At 39.9% G+C, this 23,173-nt stretch overlaps 1 protein-coding gene across 7 annotated transcripts in view; it reads right to left on the minus strand.

The window, feature by feature from the left end:
- PARP4 (poly(ADP-ribose) polymerase family member 4) overlaps positions 1–23,173 on the minus strand; it is a 2,883,551-nt gene that overhangs the window by 348,989 nt on the left and 2,511,389 nt on the right. For 6 of the 7 annotated variants that reach the window (XM_044073293.1, XM_044073297.1, XM_044073296.1 and 3 more), the window contains one exon: positions 11,838–11,915. The exons of the other annotated variant lie outside the window; for it this stretch is intronic. In XM_044073293.1, the coding sequence (XP_043929228.1) occupies positions 11,838–11,915 (78 nt within the window). The remainder of the gene's footprint in view (positions 1–11,837; positions 11,916–23,173) is intronic. 7 annotated transcript variants of the gene reach the window in all.

Below are 23,173 nucleotides of genomic sequence, written 5' to 3' on the forward strand. Positions count from 1 at the left end.
GACAGCAAGTCACATTATGATCTGGGCCTAGGCAAAGAATACAGTACAAATGAAAATCCTTATAAGGTATTTGCTTCCCACAAGTAATGCAATTATTAACTTTTACTGACATCGGTAAGGAGAAAGAAAAAGTTTTCCCAACGGGGTACTTAGCTTTAGTTTGAAGACTTCTGTTCTGAAACTCTAATGCAAAAATTTCAGGACGACGACTGGCACTTGCGAAATGCATCAGGAACCGCGCTGCAAGAAAGACTGAATAAAATGGCATTGGCTGCATGTTTTATACCCCTGACGACCTGATGTCTAAGAGGAGACAGCAATTGACGCAGGACCCAAGACTTTGTTATTCAGGCCGACTGAGGGCAACCTGCCAGCAGATTACCCAAATGCAATGACTGCAACAGTAAAAAATGAAGAACATCCTCTTGCTTTGAGGCGACAACGCTAACTGCTGCACCACCATGGCTCTTAAGATGGCATGCATGGAATGGTTGTACTAAAAGTAGGAAAAAAGTTTTGCACACTTATAAATACCTGGTACTGGTACAAAAACAGTGAAGAAACATTTGGATATTTTGACTCTGCATTCAAGGGGTGAAATGCTGTTAGCAGGCAATATGAATTGCATTCTTTCTTTCACAAATTTATACCTCCAATGATAGACCTTTCAAAAGTAGTTCCACAGCTAAACATCTGAATAACTAAATAAATGCTAGAAATATGAAAGATGTTTTTGATAATAATACAGCCATCCTCTTTAAAATTTACACACTACTCATACATATTTGGAACACAAACAAATATTTATAAAGTCCTGGTAACTAATTATTTAATCTCAAAAATAAATTATCTCCTGTCCCCTTTCAAATCATAATGCTATAAATTTTAAAATTAATTTAAGTCCAGAAAATCTAAATTCTTGTACGAAAATTCCTGCTTACATAACTACAATAAAAGGTTTTCAGGATTTGGGCCTTGAAGGAAATCAATCAGTTCATGGGAATTAATGATAATGGAGAAGTTTCAGACATGATATTATGGGATACATTAAAAGCAGTTTTATATAGTAAAGTTACAAATTGGTATTTATCCAAAAGAAAGGAATGGTACACAAAGTTATTAGATTTGCAAATTATAAATTATACATTAAAATCTAATCTTAAACCTAATGACAAAATAATACTTCATAACATTAACAAGCTAAAGAAAGAATATCAAGATATTCTGCAACATGATATCTATTAACCTGGAAAAAAATAAATTACTCATATTCATTAAATCATAAAAGCTTACACAAAATAGCAGTCAGATCAAAATACCTGAAAGAGAGAAACCACATTAAAGAAATTATTTATAAAGAAAAAGATAAAATAATCAAGGCATTGGACGTAAACTTAAACAGTATATTAAACTGTTTTAAAAAGTACTATGAAGATACTAAAATGTCAAAATCTAATATACATAACACTAAGACATATGATAATTTTAAAAAGAAAATATTCAAAAGAGATTATCCAAGGAACAAATTGCTAGAATAGATATATCTTTTACCTTTAGAGAACTAAAAGATCTGTCCATTAATCACCCAACTTCATCAAAATCTGCCTAATACAGGAAACCATTCTTTAAATAATAAGCTCAAAGGAAGCGAGGAAACAATCAATGAACCATATACATCAAATATTAAATACAAAAATAATTAAATACAATGTGCCAGTGCTTCAAACATAATACTTGTCAACATGGTCACGTACTGCTGTATTCAAATTTAAAAATAACAATAAATGTAAAAGTGTTAACAGAAACACAACATTGCTTGTATTAGTTTAAATTCACATAACTGCTACATACCTACCTTCTACCCATATAGGCTACATATTTCAGTAGTAAGTCAACTACATATTTCAGTAGTAAGACAAAACAGTCCAAACCCTTACCAATGCCCTCAAGACCACTAGTAACCCTATACCAGGTACTAACAAAACCCACCCTACTACTCAAAATAATACCACCATACTTTTCCCTACACCCTGTACCCACTAAAGTAATTTCCAAACTCCTTAAGAAACTCAAACCAGCCACACTAGCAGCTGACAGCCTACCAGCCGAATTCCTTCAGACAGCAGCAGATGCCATAACCTATCCTGTGTGCATCCTCATAAACAGGTCACTTGCAGAATTCAAAGTCTTCACCCTGTGGAAAACATTGTATATTATTCCACTTCACAAAGGAGACAACTCCTTAGAACTCTCCAACTACCACCCAATCGCAATTCTCTCACCTCTATCAATGATATTAGAAAGAGTTGTGCATTCCCAACTACTGCATTACCTCTTACAAAACAACTTAATCTCTAAAACCCAGCATGGCTTTAGACCATCCCACAGCACCACCACAGCATTACTATCATTTAAATATATAGTTAACCAAAATAGAAACAAGGGGCTAATTGTATCTTCTATTTTCTTAGACTTATCTAAAGCCTTTGACATGGCAGACCATAACATTCTTCTCCAAACTCTGTCTACCCTAAACCTCAGTCCCTCCACTATATCAAGGTTTACTAGCTACTTATCTGGTCGGCAGCAGGCAGTCCCCCCTGCTACCAGTATCCATAGGTGTCTGTTAAGGATCCATCCTTGGCCCACTACTGTTCTCGCTATTTACCAACCAAATCAATTCCTCCTCACTCACAGCATCAGTAGTACAATACGCAGATGACACCACCCTTATAAGTGTCACCCCACCTTAAAGGAACTGCAAACCCTCGCCCAAAACACTTTTACTCTAGCCAAACATGGTTCACAAACATCAAACTTATTCTTAACCCCAAAAAAACAAAATTAATTATTTTCGGCCTGGGTCATGCGCCCACCAACACCTTCACCATTCAGTCCAAAGATCATCTCTTACCCATCCTTCTCTATGCCTCTCCCATCCTAATTTCCACCAGAGTGATTTGAACAAAATGGAATCTTGTTACAACAAAATAGCCAAGTTCGCTACTGAAGCCTCATACAAATCCCACGACTGTCTCGCCCTTAACCAACTCAACTAGCTCAAGTTACCGCAACGACTTCTGTTAAATCAGCTCAGAATAGCATATAATCACTTCTACCTTCCAGAAAAAGACCCTGCACTACAAAATTTAATTAACCCCCACATCCCTACCAGAGACTTAAGATCCAGTTTCCAGAACCTAATAAGCATTATCAGATACAAAAATGATGCAGGCAAATCTCTCTTTGCCTGCACTAATGCCAAAATCTGGAACTCACTACCTAGCCAAATAACCTCCACTAACTCCACTATTCAATTTATGAAACTCCTGAGAACCCACTTCTCAAACAGTTAGCTTTGTTCATGCTACTCCCCAGGTTAATTTGCACCAATACCTTGTTAAAGGATTCTACTAAAGGTACCCTAACTCCTTTCTCTGTAATGGTAAATAACCACCAGTTATATATGTAACAAAAATACTGAGAGTACACTTATTTTAGACAGTAAAAAAAAATGTTTATGTTTATATTTTTATATTCTATAATCTTAACCTGCTGACTTTACTAAATGAATTGTTAAACTATACCTGACTTATATTTCCAGTGAACCTATATCTATGTATGATATTCTATTGAAATTTCTTGTATGTCATGCTATTGGAGCTTTTCTCCCCAGGCCTCCGCTGAAAATGGATGTGTGACCAGTCGGACTTTCCCAGTTAACAAATGTAAAATAAAATGAAATACAAAAAAATTTAATCACACACTCTTACTTTAAGGATACTCAAAACAGAAATATTTTCATTAAAACCAGGTGGAGCCAATGCATTTAATTTCAACTGCCAAAGGAGCTCTTTTAGCCTCAAGAATAGATTCAATAGGAATCCCACAAGGGCTCACAAACACCTTTTCAAAAACAGCAAAAGTACAGTTGTGTACACTTACCGTAAATGTAGATGTTTGAGTGTATTCACTGTTGCAGTCATTACATTTGGGTAATCTGCTGGCAGGTTTCCCTCAGTCGGCCTGAATTCCAAAGTCTTGGGTCCTGCATCGGATGATGTCTTCTCTTCCATGATGTCAGCTGGACAAATTCTGCACAAGAATTCATCACAAAAAAGCATGGAAAGTGGACTCCCTAATCCTTCAGTTGGAAAAACCTGTCAGTCTCTGCCTTTCCCCCTCTGCCTCTTCTCTCCAAGGTTTTACTAAAAGTCAAACAGGAAAAAACAAAAATGATCCTAGTTGCTCTGGACTGGCCTCGACAACACTGGTACCCACTTCTAAGGAACATGTCTCAATTTCTCCCTTGGTACTTGCCTGAAATGTCTCAGCAGAACAATCAAATTCTACGCACTCAACTCCAAACTCTGAACCTTGCAGCATGGCTAATCATTTAATTATTCAAACAACACCTCTCAGTAAATCTGTGATGGATGTCATTTTGGAAGCCAGAAGGCCTAGTACTAGAAAATCGTATGCTGATAAATGGAAGAGATTCATTGTTTGGAACCAAGCACAAGGAACAGACACAGCAAAGCCCAATATCCCTCAGATTTTACAATAATTGACTGAGATGCTTGACAAGGGCCTTTCTTTTTCTTCAGTAAAAATCCATGCCTCTGCCATCTCGGCTCATTACAACACGGAGCCTCCCCTATTTTCTCATCCTCTGCTTAAACATTATCTTAAAGGGGCCAAACATTTAAGGCCTCCCAGAAGATCACCAACTCCTGCATGGGACCTCAACTTTATGCTGGAAAAAGTCACTCTGCCTCCTTTTGAACCAGCAACTACTGCGGATATAAAATTTCTATCTTGGAAAACAGCTTTCCTCTTGGCAGTCACTTCAGCAAGAAGGGTTTCAGAACTACAGACTCTTTAGGTTTTTCCAAGTGAAGGATAGGGCGTCCACTTTCCATGCTTGTCTGTGGTAAGTCCTTGTGCAGAATCTTTTTAGCTGATAATTTTGAGGAAAGGCAAATAGATCTATATCTGGGCTCCCCCATTTCTCTACTATCATGCTGAAGACTTGTGGATTTAGTTTCTACTTGTGAGGATCCATAAGGTTTCTGCTTAAATCATATGCCAGAGTGTTTGGTTTTCCTGGCAGGAATTGAGCTTGAAGATGTATTTGGTAGGTCAAAGCTGTGTCCCACAGTGCCATGGCTAATCTTCAAAGGGGGTACGAGTGTGTGCCCCCTTGGTTGTTTATATACCACATGACTGTGGTGTTGTCCGTCTTTATCAGTAGTTGTCCTGGATGAAGTAAGTCCTTGAAGGCTGTTAGGGGATTTTGAACAGCTAGCATCTCTTTCTGGTTGATATGTAGATGCATTTGATTTGGTGCCCATGTGTCCTGAATGTATCTTCCTGCCATGTGGGCCCCCCAGGTATAATCTGATGCGTCTGCTGTTAAGGTTTGGCTGGCAGGGGGTAGAGTGAAGGGCCTTCCCATGTTTTGGTGACAGGCCTTTGCCCACCACTGAAACTCCTGTTGCACGAAGGGAATGAGAGGAATCATTGTTTCCAGACTGTGTGCATGTTGACTACATAAACTTTTTAGTTGCTACTGAAGTTTCCTCATATGCAGTCTTGCATATGGAATTAGTAGGATGCAGGATGCCATGAAGCCCAGAGCCTGCAGAATTTGTCTTGCAGAAGACTGGGTTTTTGTTGCCATCAGTTTGAAGTAAGTGGTCAGTTGCCTTTGTTTGTCTGGCATGAGGTAAGCCATCTGGACAGTTGTATTCAAGCTTGCACCCAGGAATGTTATCTTTTGAGATGGTACCAGTTGTGATTTCTTTTTGTTTATTGTGTACCCTAGGCATGTTACAAGCCTTTTCACAAACGACAGGTGTTGTAGAAGAGTGTCCTTGTTCTCTGCTTGAATGAGACAATCGTCCAAGTAAGGATATAATTGAATACTTCTTTGTCTGCAAAATGCAATTACTGGTGCCAGGCATTTTGTAAAGACTCTGGGCGCAGTAGATAAGCCAAAGGGCAGTGCAGAGAATTGGTAATGCATTAAGTCAGCCTTGAATCTGAGGTATCTTCTGCATGACTGTCTTACTGGGACATGCAGGTATGCCTCTTTTAGGTCTAAAGTCACCAGCCAAGCATTCTTGCCCAGCATGGGCAGAAGCTGCTGCAAAGTGAGCCTTTTGAATTTTGAAATGTCCAGGTATGTGTTCAAAATCGATTATTGGCCACCAGGCCTTGTCCTTTCTGGGTACCAAGAACAGTAGAGTAAAAACCTTGTCCTTTTTCCTGTTGTGGTACTGTCTGAATGGCCCCCATATCCATGAGGGACGTAACCTGCTTCTGTGCCTCTGCCCATTGATTTTTATGGCAGATCTGCCCAACCATTTGTCATTGGCAGAGTGTGGAAATGGAATCTGTATCCCTGTGATACGATGTTTATAACCCACTTGTCCGGGTTATTAACTGCCAATTTTGAGCAAAAATTGCTAATTTTCCCCCTAAGGGTGGGTGCTGCCAAAAGATAAGTGCTTGGTGTAAGCAGAGGGAAGTCACTGGGATTGCTTTCTGTAGGTTTGCGCTTTACCTCCTCCAGATTTGGAGGTGGATGCACCCCATTGCTTTGACCTGTATGAGTTTTGAGCCTGGTACCCGGAACCCTTAGGGCGTCTGGATTTGCCCCTTTGAGCTCTGTCTGACACAGGAAAGGACCAATTTTTTGTAGGCCAGTGTCTACTGAATCTTGGTGGCTGCACTTGTAAGAAATTTTAACAGTTTGCATAGACTTAGCTTTGTCTTCCATTTTCTTTAAAACCTCTTCTGCCTTAATACCAAGCACAGAATCATGCTGTAAAGGTCCATCTAACAATTTAGCTTTAACATGATCAGGCAAATTTTGTTCCTTTAACCAGGCATGCCTCCTAATCACAGATCCAGTAACAGCGGCCCTGCAGGAGGCCTCTAAAGAATCAAAACCACAATGCAAAGTATGCTTTCCAACTTGTTCAGCTGCATGCAATAATTCCTGCAATTCTTTATTTTCTGCATATTCTGAACAATTTTCTGTTTCACCAATCCCATAACATGTTGTTTGTACTTAAGCATATGAAATTGACAATTTAAGGCCCTGATTGCCAAGGTTGCAAATGTATAAACCTTTTTTCTCCAACTGTCCAGTGCCCTAGAATCTCTGTCAAAGGGGATAGGTTTTTTTTGCTGCTGAGGCCTTAACTCCCTTTGGACCCTGTGAAATAGTTTCAGGATCAGCAGCAGGGTTTCTAAATACAAATTTGTGTGAGTCGGGGGAGTCTGTAATATCTGTCAGGCTTACTGGGAGCCGGAGGTAAGGTGTTAGGGGTCAAGCTTGACTCCGGAAACACATCATCCACAATGTCTAAAACAGGGGGAATGGCTAAAGGCTTGTGCTGAGGGAGAAGACGGAAATCCCTGAGCCTCTTTTTTGATTCTGAGAAGTCTTGACTCTCCCAGTGAAAATGCTCCCTCAAAGTATGCAAGGTTTCTCCAAATGAATAATCCTCAGGATTAGATGCATATGGAATAGACTCCTCAGCATCAGAATCCTCATAGGCAGGTAGAGATAATTCCTGATAAGAAGAGGAATCAGAAGAAATAGAAACCTCATCTGAAGATTCATAATCAGTGTCTTGCCTAGGCCTCTTATCTGGTGGGGGATGGGTACCCCTGATCAAGATAATAAGGTCTTCAGCCATTCTGATCATCTGCTTTTTAGGCATAGAGGCCTGTGCATGTGGCTCATGCATTTTTTTTAAGTTTAGAAGTTGCTTTTGTCTTTGGTTTTGCAGCTGTCTTCGGTTTGATGTACAAATGTTGTGGTCTGAATACACCCTCAGAAGCCACTACCTGCTCAGCGGCTCTGGACCCATCCGAGGGTGATACATCCTTCGGTCAGAGAAGCTGGAGAGCTGACAGAGGCAGAAGACAGTAGTGAACATAAAAATGATAATGCAGCAGCAAACATGTCAAAATACCGCCAGAATTTAGTAACTGGTAGACAGCCTGCTAAAGAAGTGAGCACAGTAGTTACAGGATCGCATGAATCGTAAGAAGAGCCAATGCAAAAGTTGCTGCCAGTTTCCAGGGCGTGACCTTATCTGACTTTGCAACAGAAGATCAATGAATCTGCTCACTGCTGTCAACATAAACCTATCTTTGCTAACAGCTGATCCTGCAGTATGGAGTGACATGCCTGACTATCATTGTGAAATAGACTGTTACAGCTTTGCGAGTTGTTAACGACTGTGCCGAACGAGCAGTCAAATTAGCAACTGACTTCTGTCAAGTGCGGACTCGCATTGCGGAACAGTGAAAACTGATATATCAGATCGCTGAACTCCATCGACAGAAAGTCACAGAACCACTAAAAAGACACTACAGTACTATAAATGAACTGATATGAGCTTACTACCTCCTAATGTTAATTTTTACTAAGCTTATTTTTTCCTAAACTGTTTGACGTTTGTGTTGCTCAGACTTACAAACAGACATTTCAGATGCAGCATGAAATTGATAATTGCCATTTGTGTACTGATTTGTGACTATATTTCATTTCTATTGGCGCAATTTGGGAAAAAAAAATGAAAAACTCTCAGAGTTTAAGCTGTCACTTAACTTAGAGTTTAAGGCTTTAAATTTGACATCGTTCTTTATCCTACCAATCCTGAAAAATCAGGGGGTATGCGAACAGATAATTTTTTTTTTTGCATATATACATGAAACACCCTAATATATATTCCATCATTATTAATACAGCACTTTTATAGATTAACCCATTATATTCATCTTACTGGAAAACTACACACAAGTGTTGGTTACCAGATATGAGTAAGTTAACATGGGATCCTTTCATTAAAACAGAAAATGTTTTTTATGTGGGTTTTACAAAATTACAGACTTAATGATAACCATAAATTTACATTCCTTTATAAATCAGTTAGTTTTAAACTATAAAAGACTTACATGCTCAAAACACTTAACAAAAAAAAAACATTAATAACAATATTCATAACAGCCTTTACTAGTGGGTGTTTGATCTCCTTTAATGAAAACAAAATGATTAAGTTTAAGAATAATGATTTGTTATAATGGAACCAATTTATGTTTGCTAATAAATTTCATTTAGCAGATTTCTTAATAGATAAATACAGCTTACATAATTATAACTGTGAGATATTTAGACTTGTAAAGAATTTATCTATAATAAAATTATATTAGCTTTAGATTCTTCAAACAATACTATACCTAAAATTTTAGAGTTCACATCTACTATTATTAATGGTTCCATAATGAACACTTCATTTATTTCCAAAATTTATACAATTTTTAGAAGCGATTTTAGACCTGTAGATTCTTCCTTTTGGAATTAATCAGCCAGGATTAACAAAGAACAATTTACTTCTAATAATAAAAAGCTCTATTTAAAATCAGTAGGAAAAACGATTTCTCCTTACTGGAGAATTTACACTTGGAAATTTTTACACAGATTTTTTTTTAACACCACACACAGTTGCTTAAGATAAAGTGCTGGAGATGTGACTCAACACCTAATGCTGATAGGTTTCACATGATTAACTGTAAGATCGTTAGATATGCTTGGGCTGATTTTAGGTACTTTTGTAGAGTGCTGTGAAATTATAATGGTATTATAACTGATTCTCTTATACTGTTTAATGTACCAATTCCTCAAGTTATTCCTGTAAATCAAATAACTCTTTTGTGGACAGTTTTAACTATAGGAAGGAAAGTTATTATGAAAAAACTGGAAATCTAAGTCTATCATCTCTTTTAATAGTGATTTTATTATTTTAGCTAAATCTGTTTGTAATAAAGAATTATATACGAAAAAAATGATAACTAATAACACGACTCAGCTAATTGCGTGGCAAAAATTACATAATTTACTGGGGAAATATTGATTGCTTTTGATTGTATTCATTGTTATGGAGATTGTATACAGTTCATTTTTGTGGTTCTTTTAAAGTGTATGGTTTGACATTTGTAAAATCAAATAAAACTGTAAAAAAAAAAAAAAAGAATACTGCTATCAAAATAAATTGTAAAACAAAGTTTTCTGTGGATAGGGAATTGCACCCTTATACCTTTATCTTACACAAACAACTCCAAGGCCTTTTTGGGCAGCTGCTCTTATTGCAGTAGTCACACAATACAAACAAAACACAAAACCAGTAACACAGTAATTTGGTGTTGTTTTAATTAATTCTGCTGACTGCAAAATGCAGCTTTCCACCCAAAAATATGCGACCAGTTTTCATTTCAGAGAAAGTTTCTTGCTGAACTGATTTCATCAAATTTAACAAAGGAAATTAACTAAGTGTTCACCAAAACACATGATTGCATGACCGTCTAAAAAAAATCTCCAGCTATACTCTGTGGCATATCATCTATTCAGAGGCAATCTCTGCTTAACATACAAGGCCATGTCAAACCCTGAGCTGTTGGACATGCTTCACTTAAAGAAATCCCAATCCCTCAGAGCCACATGCTGCAGGGATCTAAACCTAGTCATCACAATGAACAAAACATGCTGGTGGGATAGGTTCCTGACCCAGAGACTCACCATACTCTGGAATAGACTGCTCACACATGTCAAGCAGAGCGCCTCCTTGGCCCTCTTCAAAAGAAATCTTGATTGGATGGGAGGTAGGAAATTCACCCTGAGGATCATGTCAGTCGCCCTGCTAGACAGGGGTCCAGGGGATTGTTATGGCTAGGCTTGTATAAGCCCTAGGGCCGATAGCCTAGTACCAACCTATGAAGAATATACTCATTTATTTCCCAAAAGTACATGTCATGAGCAATAAATACAAGTAGACATTTTTAAAACAAAAACAATATCATGCTATACTCTAACAGTGTTGGAAATGTAAAACATTCCATTTAAGAACATGCATATTTAATACAGATTAACTAACACAGTAGAAAATAATGTAAATGCTACCACATAAAACGCAACATTTTTACAACTTGTTGTATCAGGTGCATATTTAATGCAGATTAACATATGCATAACAGAAAATGATACAAAAGCTCCCAAATTAAATGGAACACTTTTACATTTTATTTTGTCAATTTTATAACCGGGATGGATTTTTATGCATTGTCTGAATTTGGCCCCTGGAACTAATTTAAAGGTTTATTGTTTCTGCAATTTATTCATTTTTTCTGCAACCTTTCAAGTCAGAAACAGTTCTGGAATACAACTCTGAATGTCTTCTGCCAAAACACACACACGCCTACAAAGGTTTCCAACAACATCCCACTGAAGAGTAAGAAAACATTGTGCTCCTAGGAAGCACCAAATTTATTTTTTGAATTCTTGCAAACAAAGTTAATGGTTAGGACTTCGTGTACAGTACAGATATAGCTGGTGGGGTACTGAACAGTCAAAAGACCTGCACAATGACCATTTGAAGAATGATGGTTTAGTTTTTCCCCTAATGATAGTAAGAAGACATGACAAACAATGGCATTGGGTACTAAATTAAAGGCTGCACACGCTTATTCACTAGTAAGACTTAAAATGGTATTTGTAACACTCTTCCTTCCAGTGTAACAGAAAAGAACAATCTTACTCACAGAGAACCCACTCTCTGTGATGGTACAGGTCCATGTCCAAACATGGGCCACTGTAACCACAGATGGAAATTCAGTCTCTGTGGGAGCAAGCTAGCTAGTTTAAAACTCTAATACAAGTACAAAACCAAAATTCTTCCTGATGTTGTTTATCCCACTATTACTACTGAAGACAGCATACAAATGAAGTCTAAGTATGTAAAATAACAGTTTAAATATCTTACCATAAGGGGTTTAGGAGGTTTGCATGATTTATCTTCAGGATGAATTCCATGATGAATTCTAGAATCAGTCTCTACCATCTACAAATAAAAACAAAACTTTATGTACTTCTGCTTCAAAATGCTTTAAACAACATTAGTAGAAAACAAAAGAAATAGACCAATCCACTATTGCAGGAGGAGGGAGTCCAATTTCAATGCTGGAAACCCAAGTTCATGTAACAGTTTGGGTGCCACATGGCTGGCTAAGGGAGAGGAGAAATAAGTGGCTTTGTTTGGCCCATCTTTCTCTGGGATAGGTACAGTACTGCAAGTGGCCACTGCGGTGAAGGTCCTGACAGAGATGCAGAAAAGCATAAGTGTGTCTCATGACATGGAGGCAGGAAGCTCTTTACAAAGATGCAATCCCTTAAGGAAGTACAAGTCAAGCTGCATTTGGTACTACATGTTCCCCTCCAGTAAAAGACAGATGGGTAATGTCATATCTGTAGAGGTGGCCATTTTACTCATTTATGGAGACTGCAGTATTTTTTACCTATTTCCTTCAGTTCTAAAGTTGATTGTATCTTGATTACAGTATCCTTAAAGTCTGAGCCCCACTGTGTGTCTTATGGGACTTCATAAGGCTCTGGATTCATAAACACCTACACTAAGCGTACGCCGTTCTGAGTAAATAGACAACACAAACTTAACTCCCACTTTATTCCTCCTAATTTTAGTTTTCCTACTAATTTTCCTACAGCCTTAAATATCAAGGGGATTCATAAACGTTACCACAGAGTGTAGATTACATGTACACTTAGTATAATTTTTCTGAGTTAACAGACAGCACAAAAAATGTGGTATGGATGTTCTTGAAAACAGATCTTGCTTAGTGTAGGCATTTCTGAATCTATCCCATAATATTTATTATGCAAAATATATTACATTTGTTTCCTGTCCCATTTTATTTACAAATATTCTTTGATTATAAGCATGGCCATTGCTTGTGGCTCTAGTGACATTATTACGACTCTGGAAATGGACATACTACTATTGTTTTTTTTTTTTTTTTTTTTTGCAATACCTGATGTCCGCTTTTAAACCAATTATTTCTGATTTTGCTTATTATTTGTAAAATGTTTATTAGTGGATTCATCACCTACAGTCAGTGGTCATCTATTAATATGTTTTTTTCTTTCATCAGTTCAGCAGTTTAGCAGCAATGTAGCACAGCTTTCTGCTACTGATTACTTTGTGCACTGCACTGAAGAACTATTTCACAGTAGATTTTAATTCTCTTGTTTCTATAAGCTTATTTTGAACATTATTTTGCTATCATCATTTAATTTCTTGTGAGCTTAAAGTGCTTCGGTAAAATTACCTTAATAAAATTGAGCTTCAATTTGTACGCATAGCCTGCAGTGACTTGGAGAAGGACCACCATTCACAGCTGTCACACAGAAGGGAATGAATGAATGAATGGGCCAAACAGCCTTAGCGTGAGAAGGTGTTCTAACAGCTGGAAGTCATTATGAAGAGGAAAAGGACACAATAGCTATGATAAGATATGATAAAAACATAATGTCAGCAAATAAGAATCATTTGTCAATATACTTCATTCATGTGATGCAGCCTGTCCTGCATGACTGCTTCACACTATTTCTCCCACTCATGTCCAGGTATCCCTTTCACGTTTAAATGAACTGGTGACATACAGTCCAATGCCAATGTCTGGTAATCCATTATATGACCGCATCAATCTTATACTGAAGAATTTCCTGCATTTAGTTTAATCCTCATCACCATTAGACACCGAAGATAACTTTACACATATTTTCTGACTCCAGTATATACAACTCAAACTTGCTGAACAGCTTATGTTTACATGCTTGTGAAATTCAGCATAAGCCAATGAGCAGGTATGACAACTATAGATGTTCTTTGTGTTTCACTGTTGCCGTCATCACACTTGGGTTATCCTGCCAGGGGTAGCCCTCAGTTGGCCCGAATACCAGAGGGTTAGTATTTCTGCATCGGTTGCTGTCGCTCCAGGACTGATGTCAGGTCATCAGTGGTATAAATACAGGCAGCTGACGCCATTACATCAGTCTTTCTTGCTGAGGAGCCTGAAGCAGAAGCGGTTGTCGGCCGCTACCGGAGTTTTTGTTTCCGAAATTGAAGTTAAAGTCTTCTAAAGCTAAGTACCCCACTGGAGATCCTTTTTTCTTGCTCTAACCGATGTCAGAAAAAGTTAACAATTGTCTTGCCTGTGGAAAGCAAATACCACCCTGAGATTTCCATTCTTACTGCATCACCTGTTTAGGCCCAGACAACAACGTCTCTCCCTGCCGATTTTGTGCTTTGTTCAACACCGAAACTATTCATTGTCAGGTCCTTATTGTAGGTAAATACTTTCCCTCTCGATCACCGTATTCTGAAATGGCTTTGGTAAGCCATTCGAATACCGATCTTCCGAAAAAACGTAAGGATAAAGACAGAGACAGACCGCACAGGTCCAAAACTGACGACGACACTTCCGTTAAGCTAGTCGCTGATTCGCTGGTACTCAGTGAGGTGCTTTGCAGCTGGCATCGATGGATTCTCATGCCACTACCGAGACCCATTCGGAGTCCGGTATGCCGTGAGACTCTCCTTTGACTACGGAACCTGTGGATGTCTCTACCTTGGATGGGTCCGGAGCCACTGTGCAGGCACCAGCTTCTGAGGAAGTTCTTCACATTACCGATATTCGACACAAACCGACAACGTCTTTCGCGTCTTCAGTTTCTAAAACTATCGAGTTTCTAAGGGCCAGAGTACGAGCTATGCCTAAAAGACTGATGATCCAAACTCACGCGCCTGCTTCCTTGCCAAAATCACAGATGCTTAAAATGGTGGAAGACCTTATCATGCTGATTAGGGGAAGCAAGCCTTCCCCTGCTAAAAGAAAAAGGGACTTGTCCCCAGCACCTTTATCTGACCAAGAGTACTATGACTCTAAGGTTTCTGATAATGAAGACATGCCCTTATCTGCTTATGAGGATTCAGGTGCAGAGGAATCCATTCCTTCTGTCTCTCCTCCAAAGGATTTTTCTTTTGGTGAAACCCTACATACTTTGAGAGAGCACTTCCATTGGGAATGCCAGGATTATCCTCAGTCCAAAAAGAGACTCAGGGATTTTTTAGATTTACCACAGCTGAGACCCTTAGCTATACCTCCTGTTCTGGATGTTGTGGATGATGTCTTTATAGAATCTAGTCTATCTCCTGATACTTCACCTCCTGTTCCCAGGAAACCTGGCAGGTATTAGAGTCCCTGACTCTCACAAATTTCTTTTCCAGAATCCTACTGCTGACCCAGAGGTCATCTCCCAAGGGCCTAAAGGAATAAAGGCAACCACAGCTAAGAATCCCATCCCCTCGGACAGGGATTCTCGAGCCTTAGACAGATGGGGTAAAAGAAGTATATATCTCTGCAACTCTTGCTATTAGAGCATTAAATTATCAGTTCCACATGTTGAAATACCAGCAACATATAATGGAACTCAGTAAACAAAAATGATCTACCTTCCCTAACTGCGCAGAAAATAAAGATTTACAGGAACTTATGCATTCTGCAAGCCAAACCAGTAAGCATACCCTGCAATGTGGGTCTGATGCCCTAAAAGCATCCTGCAGGGTAGCAGTCACAGGTTCTGCACTTAGAAGGCATGCTTGGCTTAAGGAACAGACCTTGCCAAATCATGTCAAATCAAAATTATTGGATGAACCACTGAACAAAGACAATGTGTTTGGCACCAAAGCAGAAAAGGTTTTAAAAAAGATGGAAGAAAAAGCTAAGTCTATGCAGACAGTAAAACATTTTTTACAAGCTCAGCCTCCAAGATTCAGAAGGCATTGCCCCTCCAAACATTGGTCCTTTCCAGCCCCCTCAAGGCCACCTCAGACTAAACCAAGGGGAAACAGACCCCCCCCCCAGACAGCCGTCTCAGGGTATGCAGAGATCTAAGCAATGGAGTACCTCCACTTCTAAACCAGGTAGTGCTAAGCTACCCCCTTACAGAAAGAATTCACAATGACTTCTCAACTTCTCCTCTCACCTTTGCTCATCTGCTAGTGCCCCTAAGAGAAAAACTTGCCTCCCATGCAGAAAACTGGGTCTCTATCACCAATGATCGATGTGTCCTCAACATAATATTCGAGGGGTACAAATTTTATTTCCACACCTTGCCAACCCCAAAGGGATTCCCAGATCTTCTTCCAAACCAGTAGGCAGAGGCACAAAACCAAGTTCAGTCCCTGCTCTCCATGAGGGCAATTCAGCATGTTCCTGCAGATCAGATATGCCAAGGTTTGTATGATAGACTTTTTCTGGTACCCCAAAAAGAGGGCACCTGGCACCCAATCTTAGATCTATCTATTCTAAACACCTTTCAGGTGGTACCAAAATTCAAAATGCTCACATTACAGCAGCTTCTCCCTTTGTTGTCCAAAGATGCCTGGTTTGCCACTCTAGACCTCAAAGAAGCCTATCTGCATATCCCAAGCAGAGATTCCTGCAGAAAATATCTACGTTTCAGGGCAGGATCTATGCATTATCAGTTCTCTGTACTTCTCTTTGGCTTATCCACTGCTCCCAGAGTTTTCACAAAACCACTGCTTTTTGCAGACAAAGAAATATTAAAATTTACGCTTACTTGGACAACTGCCTGATTCATGCAGACAGTCAGGAAAAGCTGTTACAGCACCTGGCATTTGTAAAGGACCTACTAACCTCACTGGTGTACACGATCAAAGAAAAGAAATCCAAACTAGTCCCCAATCAAAAAATTGTATTCCTGGGAGCAAGCCTGGACACAGCAGATGGCATTTTTAACTCCAGAAAAACAAGCCTATCTGACAGGCTACTTCTCTCAACTGGCCACCAGAACACAGTTATCCACAAGGAAAATCCTGCAAGCTCTAGGGGTTCATAACCTCCTGCATTCTACTAATTCCATATGCCAGACTGCATATGAGGAAACTTCAGTGGCAATTAAAAAGCCTTTGGTGTTAACATTCTTAGGACCTAGAAACGATTATACCTGTGATACCTTGTCTAAGGAAAGATTTTCTTTGGTGGGCAGCAGCATGCAACCACAACAAGGGACTTCTTTACAAAGCCACACGCTGCCCAGACCCTAATCACAGATGCATCAGACAATGCCTGGGGTGCTCACCTGGACAGCAGGTGCATTCAGGGCCATTGAAGCCAAAACCAAATTCATCTGCACATCAACCAAAAAGAGATGCTAGCTGTTCAGCATGCTCTGGCAGCTTTCAGATCCCTGCTCTCTCCGGGGCCTCTACTAATCAAAACTGACAACACCACAGTAATGTGGTACATCAACAAGCAGGGGGGAACCCACTCTTACCTACTCTGCAGGCTAGCCTTGTCTGTTTGGAACATGGCCTCAGCCATGCATATTCACCTACAAGCTCAATTCCTGCCAGGAATCCATGACTCTCTGGTAGACAACTTAAGCAGAAATCTCCTAGACCCACACGAGTGGCAATTAAACCACAACACCTTCAGCCTTGTGACCCAAAAATGGGGCACCCCGAAGGTGGATCTATTTGCCCCCATTACAATGACCAGTTCAGACAATTCTGAACTAGGGAACCTCAAAGCATGGCCTGGAAAATGGATGCCGTATCCTTCCAGTGGGCAAACCTCTCAATCTATGCATTACCCCCCTCTACCTCTCCTTACCACAGTATTACTCAAAATAAAGGAGGAAAGACCAAGGGCAATCCTGATTGCCCCAGACTGGCCATGCCAACACTGGTATCCACTACTGCTCAGTCTGTCCCTGTTGCCCCCAGATTCCAACTCTCCTGACTCACCAGGAGAGAGAGTTCCTGCATCCACAGTTGCAGACCCTGAACCTAGCAGCTTGGCTTATTCCTTGACTTCTCCTCCAGTGGTCAGCCTTAGCAAACAGGTCCTGGACATCATACGTGAAGCCAGATGACCCAGTACTAGAAAATCCTATGGTGACAAGTGGAAAAGGCATTGTTCCTGGATCCAGACTAAAGGACTTGACCCAGCACAGCCCTCCTTACCTCTCAGCCTGGATTACCTAGCAGAACTACTCCACAGGGGCCTATCTTTCACTTCCATTAAAATACATGCCTCTGCCATCTCTGTACATTACAGCACCGAGCCACCTCTCTTCTCACACCCTCTCATCAAACAGTTCATGAGAGGAGCTAACAACTTAAGGCCACCAAGAGTAGCCCCTACCCCTGCTTGGGACCATAACTTTGTGTTGGAAAAGCTCACCCCCACCCCCTTTGTGCATGCAGCTTCAGCAGAGTTAAAATTCCGCTCTTGGAAAACAGTCTTGCTTCTGACCATTACTTCAGCTAGAAGAGTGTCTGAACTACAAGAACTTATGGCTGTGGAACCTTTCATCATTTTTCATGCTGACAGGGTCTCCCTCAGGACTAACCCAACTTTCATGCCTAAAGTGGTGTCCAGTGTGGCTCTCAACCAATCTATTCATTTACCCACCTTTTTTCTCTAAACCTCAAAATGAGGGGGAAAGGATACAGCACGCTTTAGATGTGCACAGACAGCATATATTCTACCTGGATAGGACTATGCCCTTTAGGAAATCTGACCAGTTACTAGTCAGCTTTGCAACAGAGGCAGATGGCAAAGCCATATCAAAACAAACCATCTTCAAATGGATCGCACACTGCATCCATTTCTGTTACAAACACCATGGAAAACTACTCCCACAGGGGGTCAGAACACATTCTACTAGGGCAACTTCAATCTTTACATCCTCAAGAGGGGTCCCTACCAGGGACATCCTGGAAGCTGTAACATGGAGTTCTGTTCATATATTCACCAAGCATTACCACCTGCCTATATTTTCAAAATCAACTCAAGTGTAATGACTGCAACAGTGAAACACGAAGAACATAGTGCAGTTGTGTACACTTACCATAAATGTAAATGTTCAAGTGTATGCACTTTTACAGTCCTGGTTTCCCACCCTCCAGCCCCCTTCTCTCTCTCTCTATTTATTTTTATTTAACATTTGTTAACTGGGAAAGTATGACTTGGAACAAAGCCAGTTTTCAGCAGAGGCCTGGGGAGAAAGGCTCCAAATGCATGTCTTTGCAATGTGGGAGGAAACCAGAGCACCCAGAGAAAACCCACACGAACGCAGGGAAGATGTGCAGACTCCTCACAGAAGGCACCCCAGACGAGAATCGAACCACAGAACCTCTTGCTGTGAGGCGACAATGCTACCACTGCGCTGTCTTCCTCACCCTTACAGGGCTATTGGTATTTACTTTCTACTGGTGGTGTTACTCTACCATAACTTAGCTCCCTACTGGGGGCGCCTGACATTTTTTATACCACTGATGATCTGACGTCAGTCCTGGAGCGATAACAACCGACGCAGACATAGTAAGCCTCTGGTATGCAGGCCAACTGAGGGCTACCCCTGGCAGGATAACCCATCTGAATATCTACATTTATGGTAACTGTACACAATTGTATTTTTTTCTTATAATTTAAATACTTTCAATGTATCCTGGTATAAGATTCGTAGAATGTACTATGTTACAATGCAAAACTACTAACTGCAGTTACAGGTAAAGTGTTTCACAATGGTTTTTGTTTAGTATCTACAAAGTGAAAGAAACCTGAATGCTAAATATAAATCACTACCAATTTAGATGTGCTTAAAAGATGTTTTAACAAAACCTAAACACAACTTTACTATCAAAGTGGTACAAAGGGATATAGCATTAACTACAACCAAGATTAACCTGGTTCAAAGTAGTAGCCTTTAAACTGGAAGATCTGTGTGGGGAAGGTAAAAGTAAGACATGAATGATAGCCAGCCAATCCTAAAAGGGAAAGAAGCAGCTTCTCTTGCTATGGGGCAATGGTATTTAGGTTAAGGAAAAATCTCCAGGCTTGACCTTTGCTGTTCCCAGTCTGTGTCATTTAGATGTCATCCTTTCTCTGTAACCATCCCATCTGGTAGTTGTCCCTGGTCAAGTAATAAGCTGGATTCTCAAAATGTGGGGACAAATGTGGTACCAACTGGCTGCCTGATAAAGCAGGCTGGAGTAAAAAAGATTCAGTAAAAACAAAGACAGAAATTTAAGCACATGAAATGCACACATCAACTGTATAATGAATGTACTGAAAGAAAAAAAAAATAGAAAAAAATCACTGTTAATGCAGGGGAGTGGGCCATGGTACACTGCACCCCCAAGACTTCTAACTATACTATTTCTAAGGCTGTCTTGCCTCAGTGAAAGGGAAACAATTGCTTCTGCAGAAAAGCCATGTCTTCTCCCTACCTCTGAAGTAGTGCAGTCTTAGAGTTTGCAACGCAAGGGCTGCAGTCCCACTAAAGCAACACTGATGCTACAAGTGTAGCTTTTTATATGCATTTTTCTGAAAATATCAGTGTTTACTGAATATTCAAACTATAAACACAGCAATAACTGCAGACAACTTAGTAGATGGGTTACAATAAATACAAATGCAACTGACATTAAATAGTATTTTTATATTGTATCTATTTTTATTGGTTTAGTTTTTGTATTTATGTATTTATTTTTACCTTCCTAGTAGTATCTTATCCCCCCCCCCCCCCGCCACTCACACACACACCACACTCCAAAAGGCTGACAAGCTGTGCTGCCTGGGGTAACAGCACAATAGAGAAGACTCTCTAGAGCCACTGCAGTACTTCTCCTCCTCACCCCCCCCCCCACAAGCAAAGAATGAATGAATTCCAACACCCCCCCCCCACAGACAGACACAAAAATTACTCTTCCTCTTTGTATCCTTGGAAACAATTTTTCATCCTCCCCTTCTGATACAAAAAGGAATGACATGCATGCGAGCTGAATGTTCCAGTGTGAATCCCAATAAACATTCTGTCCTTCAAATGTCAGACTGAAGTTCCATCTGCCTGCATTGGTGGCAGTTCAGTTGGATATAAAAGATTCCATGACACTTACTGAACATAGTAGGGGAATCTCTTTGGTGCCCCAGACAAATTTCCTTAGTCAGTATGAATATCACCTCAAGTTTCTGAAAAAGGCCACTGGTGTAGTGACATTAATTCAGTCACCAAAAACAGGAAAGAACAAACATCTCTCTCATTGCCAATACATCTGTTTGTTCAATATCTAGGGTGCCGTAACAATAGGGTGAAGGGGGTGCTCACCCCTTCCCCCACACTTTTCATAGACTCATGGACTGTGCCCTTAACGGACTCATTGACGGAAAAAAATATTCAACTACAATAGCAGAAAATTAAAATAAGTAACTTGATTTCAATGAAACTAGTTTGTTTTTCTGCTACAGTAGCTGAGGAAGTGCTTTGCAACCTGAAACACACACACAAAATAAAAGAATCTTGCACCAATAGACCCTTCTGGATCTGCAGCTTATTGACTGGCTGGGTAGTGGCAGATGCAGTGCTGGCACCATGACTGGTTGCAAAACAAAAAAAAAATATTCTCAGGGAGGTATACTCTTTCCATTTTTTCTTATTGCTGTACTTCACAAATGTATGCTTTGCAGTCACACATTTATTTACTAATTTCTGTGTTGCTCATCTTCTTCTCCTAACTCCAGATTCCAGTTAAATTCCAAGGTACTCCCAATTTTTCTCCTAAACTTCTGTGCTCTTCTCTGTCTCTCAAACATAATGCCTTGGAAATGGTGTCACTGAAAATATCTCTCCGTGTGCTTTATTATGAGAAGACTGAGAAGCAGAGTCCCCTTCTACTTGATGGCTCACTTTTTGTAGGACAAACTTTTGCAATGCTTCCTTAGCTTGTTCTGCATCACAAAATGACTTTGATCCTCTAGAAAAGAATATTCGGAAGATAGCTGGATACAGTAGCTTGAATCTCACACTTGCCTCTCGACATTCCCCTATTACTGGAATTAATTTGTTTCTCTTCTGGCTGGTGTATAGTGAATAATAATTTCCACAAACACTCTACTGTCTCTAACCTTTAATACTTACCCCTTTTGTCACAGTTTTGTCAGGATCAATTCTTTCTGCTGGCAGGTATGCATCTTTACTAATGCAGGTCTTGGCTGATTTCTCATGGCCAGATTTGGAGCATACACATAGTGTGCCCTTTCAATTATCAAATCCTGCTGTCAAGTATGAGTGCAGCTGCTTATTTGTGCTTTGATAAAATTAATACAATATATTTCTTCTAGTTTCTATGTCACAGTGGAAAATCTCAGACTTTCCCAACATGCTCTGTCTTCTAATTCTACCATTTTTTTGAAACATGCCTTCTTGGGCAGTTTCATACTCAGTAAGCATTTTCTTCACTTGAAGTCTGATTTTTAAAGTTTTATCAGCTATTAAAAAAATAAATGTTTAAAGCTTCTTCCAATTTTTACAACCTTTTGTTATATGAATTGATATACTCATTCACTGTGTTTACTTTAATCAACCCTTAGCACATTAGAATTATTTTTCCTCTAGATTACTGTCAGCCATGTCTTGCATCAAAGCTGGAGCTTGAACTGCTTTTTTGCTGAACAGGATTTTCCCAGTCAGTGTTGTCACCTTTTCATGCTGATTTTCTTTCTGGCTCGCTTAGTCTCGTCTTTGTTGGCAACCATGCAGTGTACTTACTAGCCAATAACTAATTTTTTTCTCTGACTACTGTTTCACAGTTCTTGTTTTCACACTGGAAGAACTGCAGTTAAGCTGTTTATCAGTGTGCAGCCATCTTGGAAGTCCAAGCATGTCAATACATTGTTACACTGTTTCAGGCAGGCCAGATGGAGAATAACTGTTTCCCACAGAGATAAATTAAACTCTCAGTTAACTGGCACCCATGGACATTGGTAGATGCCGGATAATTAGAAGTTATGTACTTACCATAACGTTCCATCTGAGTAGGTGGATTCATTTGTCTGCAACCTGTGGGTATGGATCCGATATCGGATCCGAACCGGCATGGTTTATCCAGCTATGGATCCGAGCTCCTCCCCTCACCCATAATGCCCTGCTCTCCCTACATGACCTCAGATCGAGCTTGCCCTGCACCAACTACCCTAACTAAAGGGTAACACACCCAATGCAGGAACTAACAAGGCCAGGGGGATAGGAGGGCGGGATGGTTGCAGACAAATGAATCCACCTACTCAGATGGAACGTTATGGTAAGTACACAACTTCTAAATCTGAAGTAGAGATTCATTTGTCAGCAACCTGTGGGACAGAGTCCCCAGCTACCTGAGTCTTGGGTGGCCATCATGGAAGGATAATCCGGAGCACCGCGGAGCCAAAGGAT

Source organism: Protopterus annectens, chromosome 5.part1 (assembly GCF_019279795.1).
Source record: "Protopterus annectens isolate FY-2018-M chromosome 5.part1, PAN1.0, whole genome shotgun sequence".
Taxonomy (NCBI): domain Eukaryota; kingdom Metazoa; phylum Chordata; order Ceratodontiformes; family Protopteridae; genus Protopterus; species Protopterus annectens.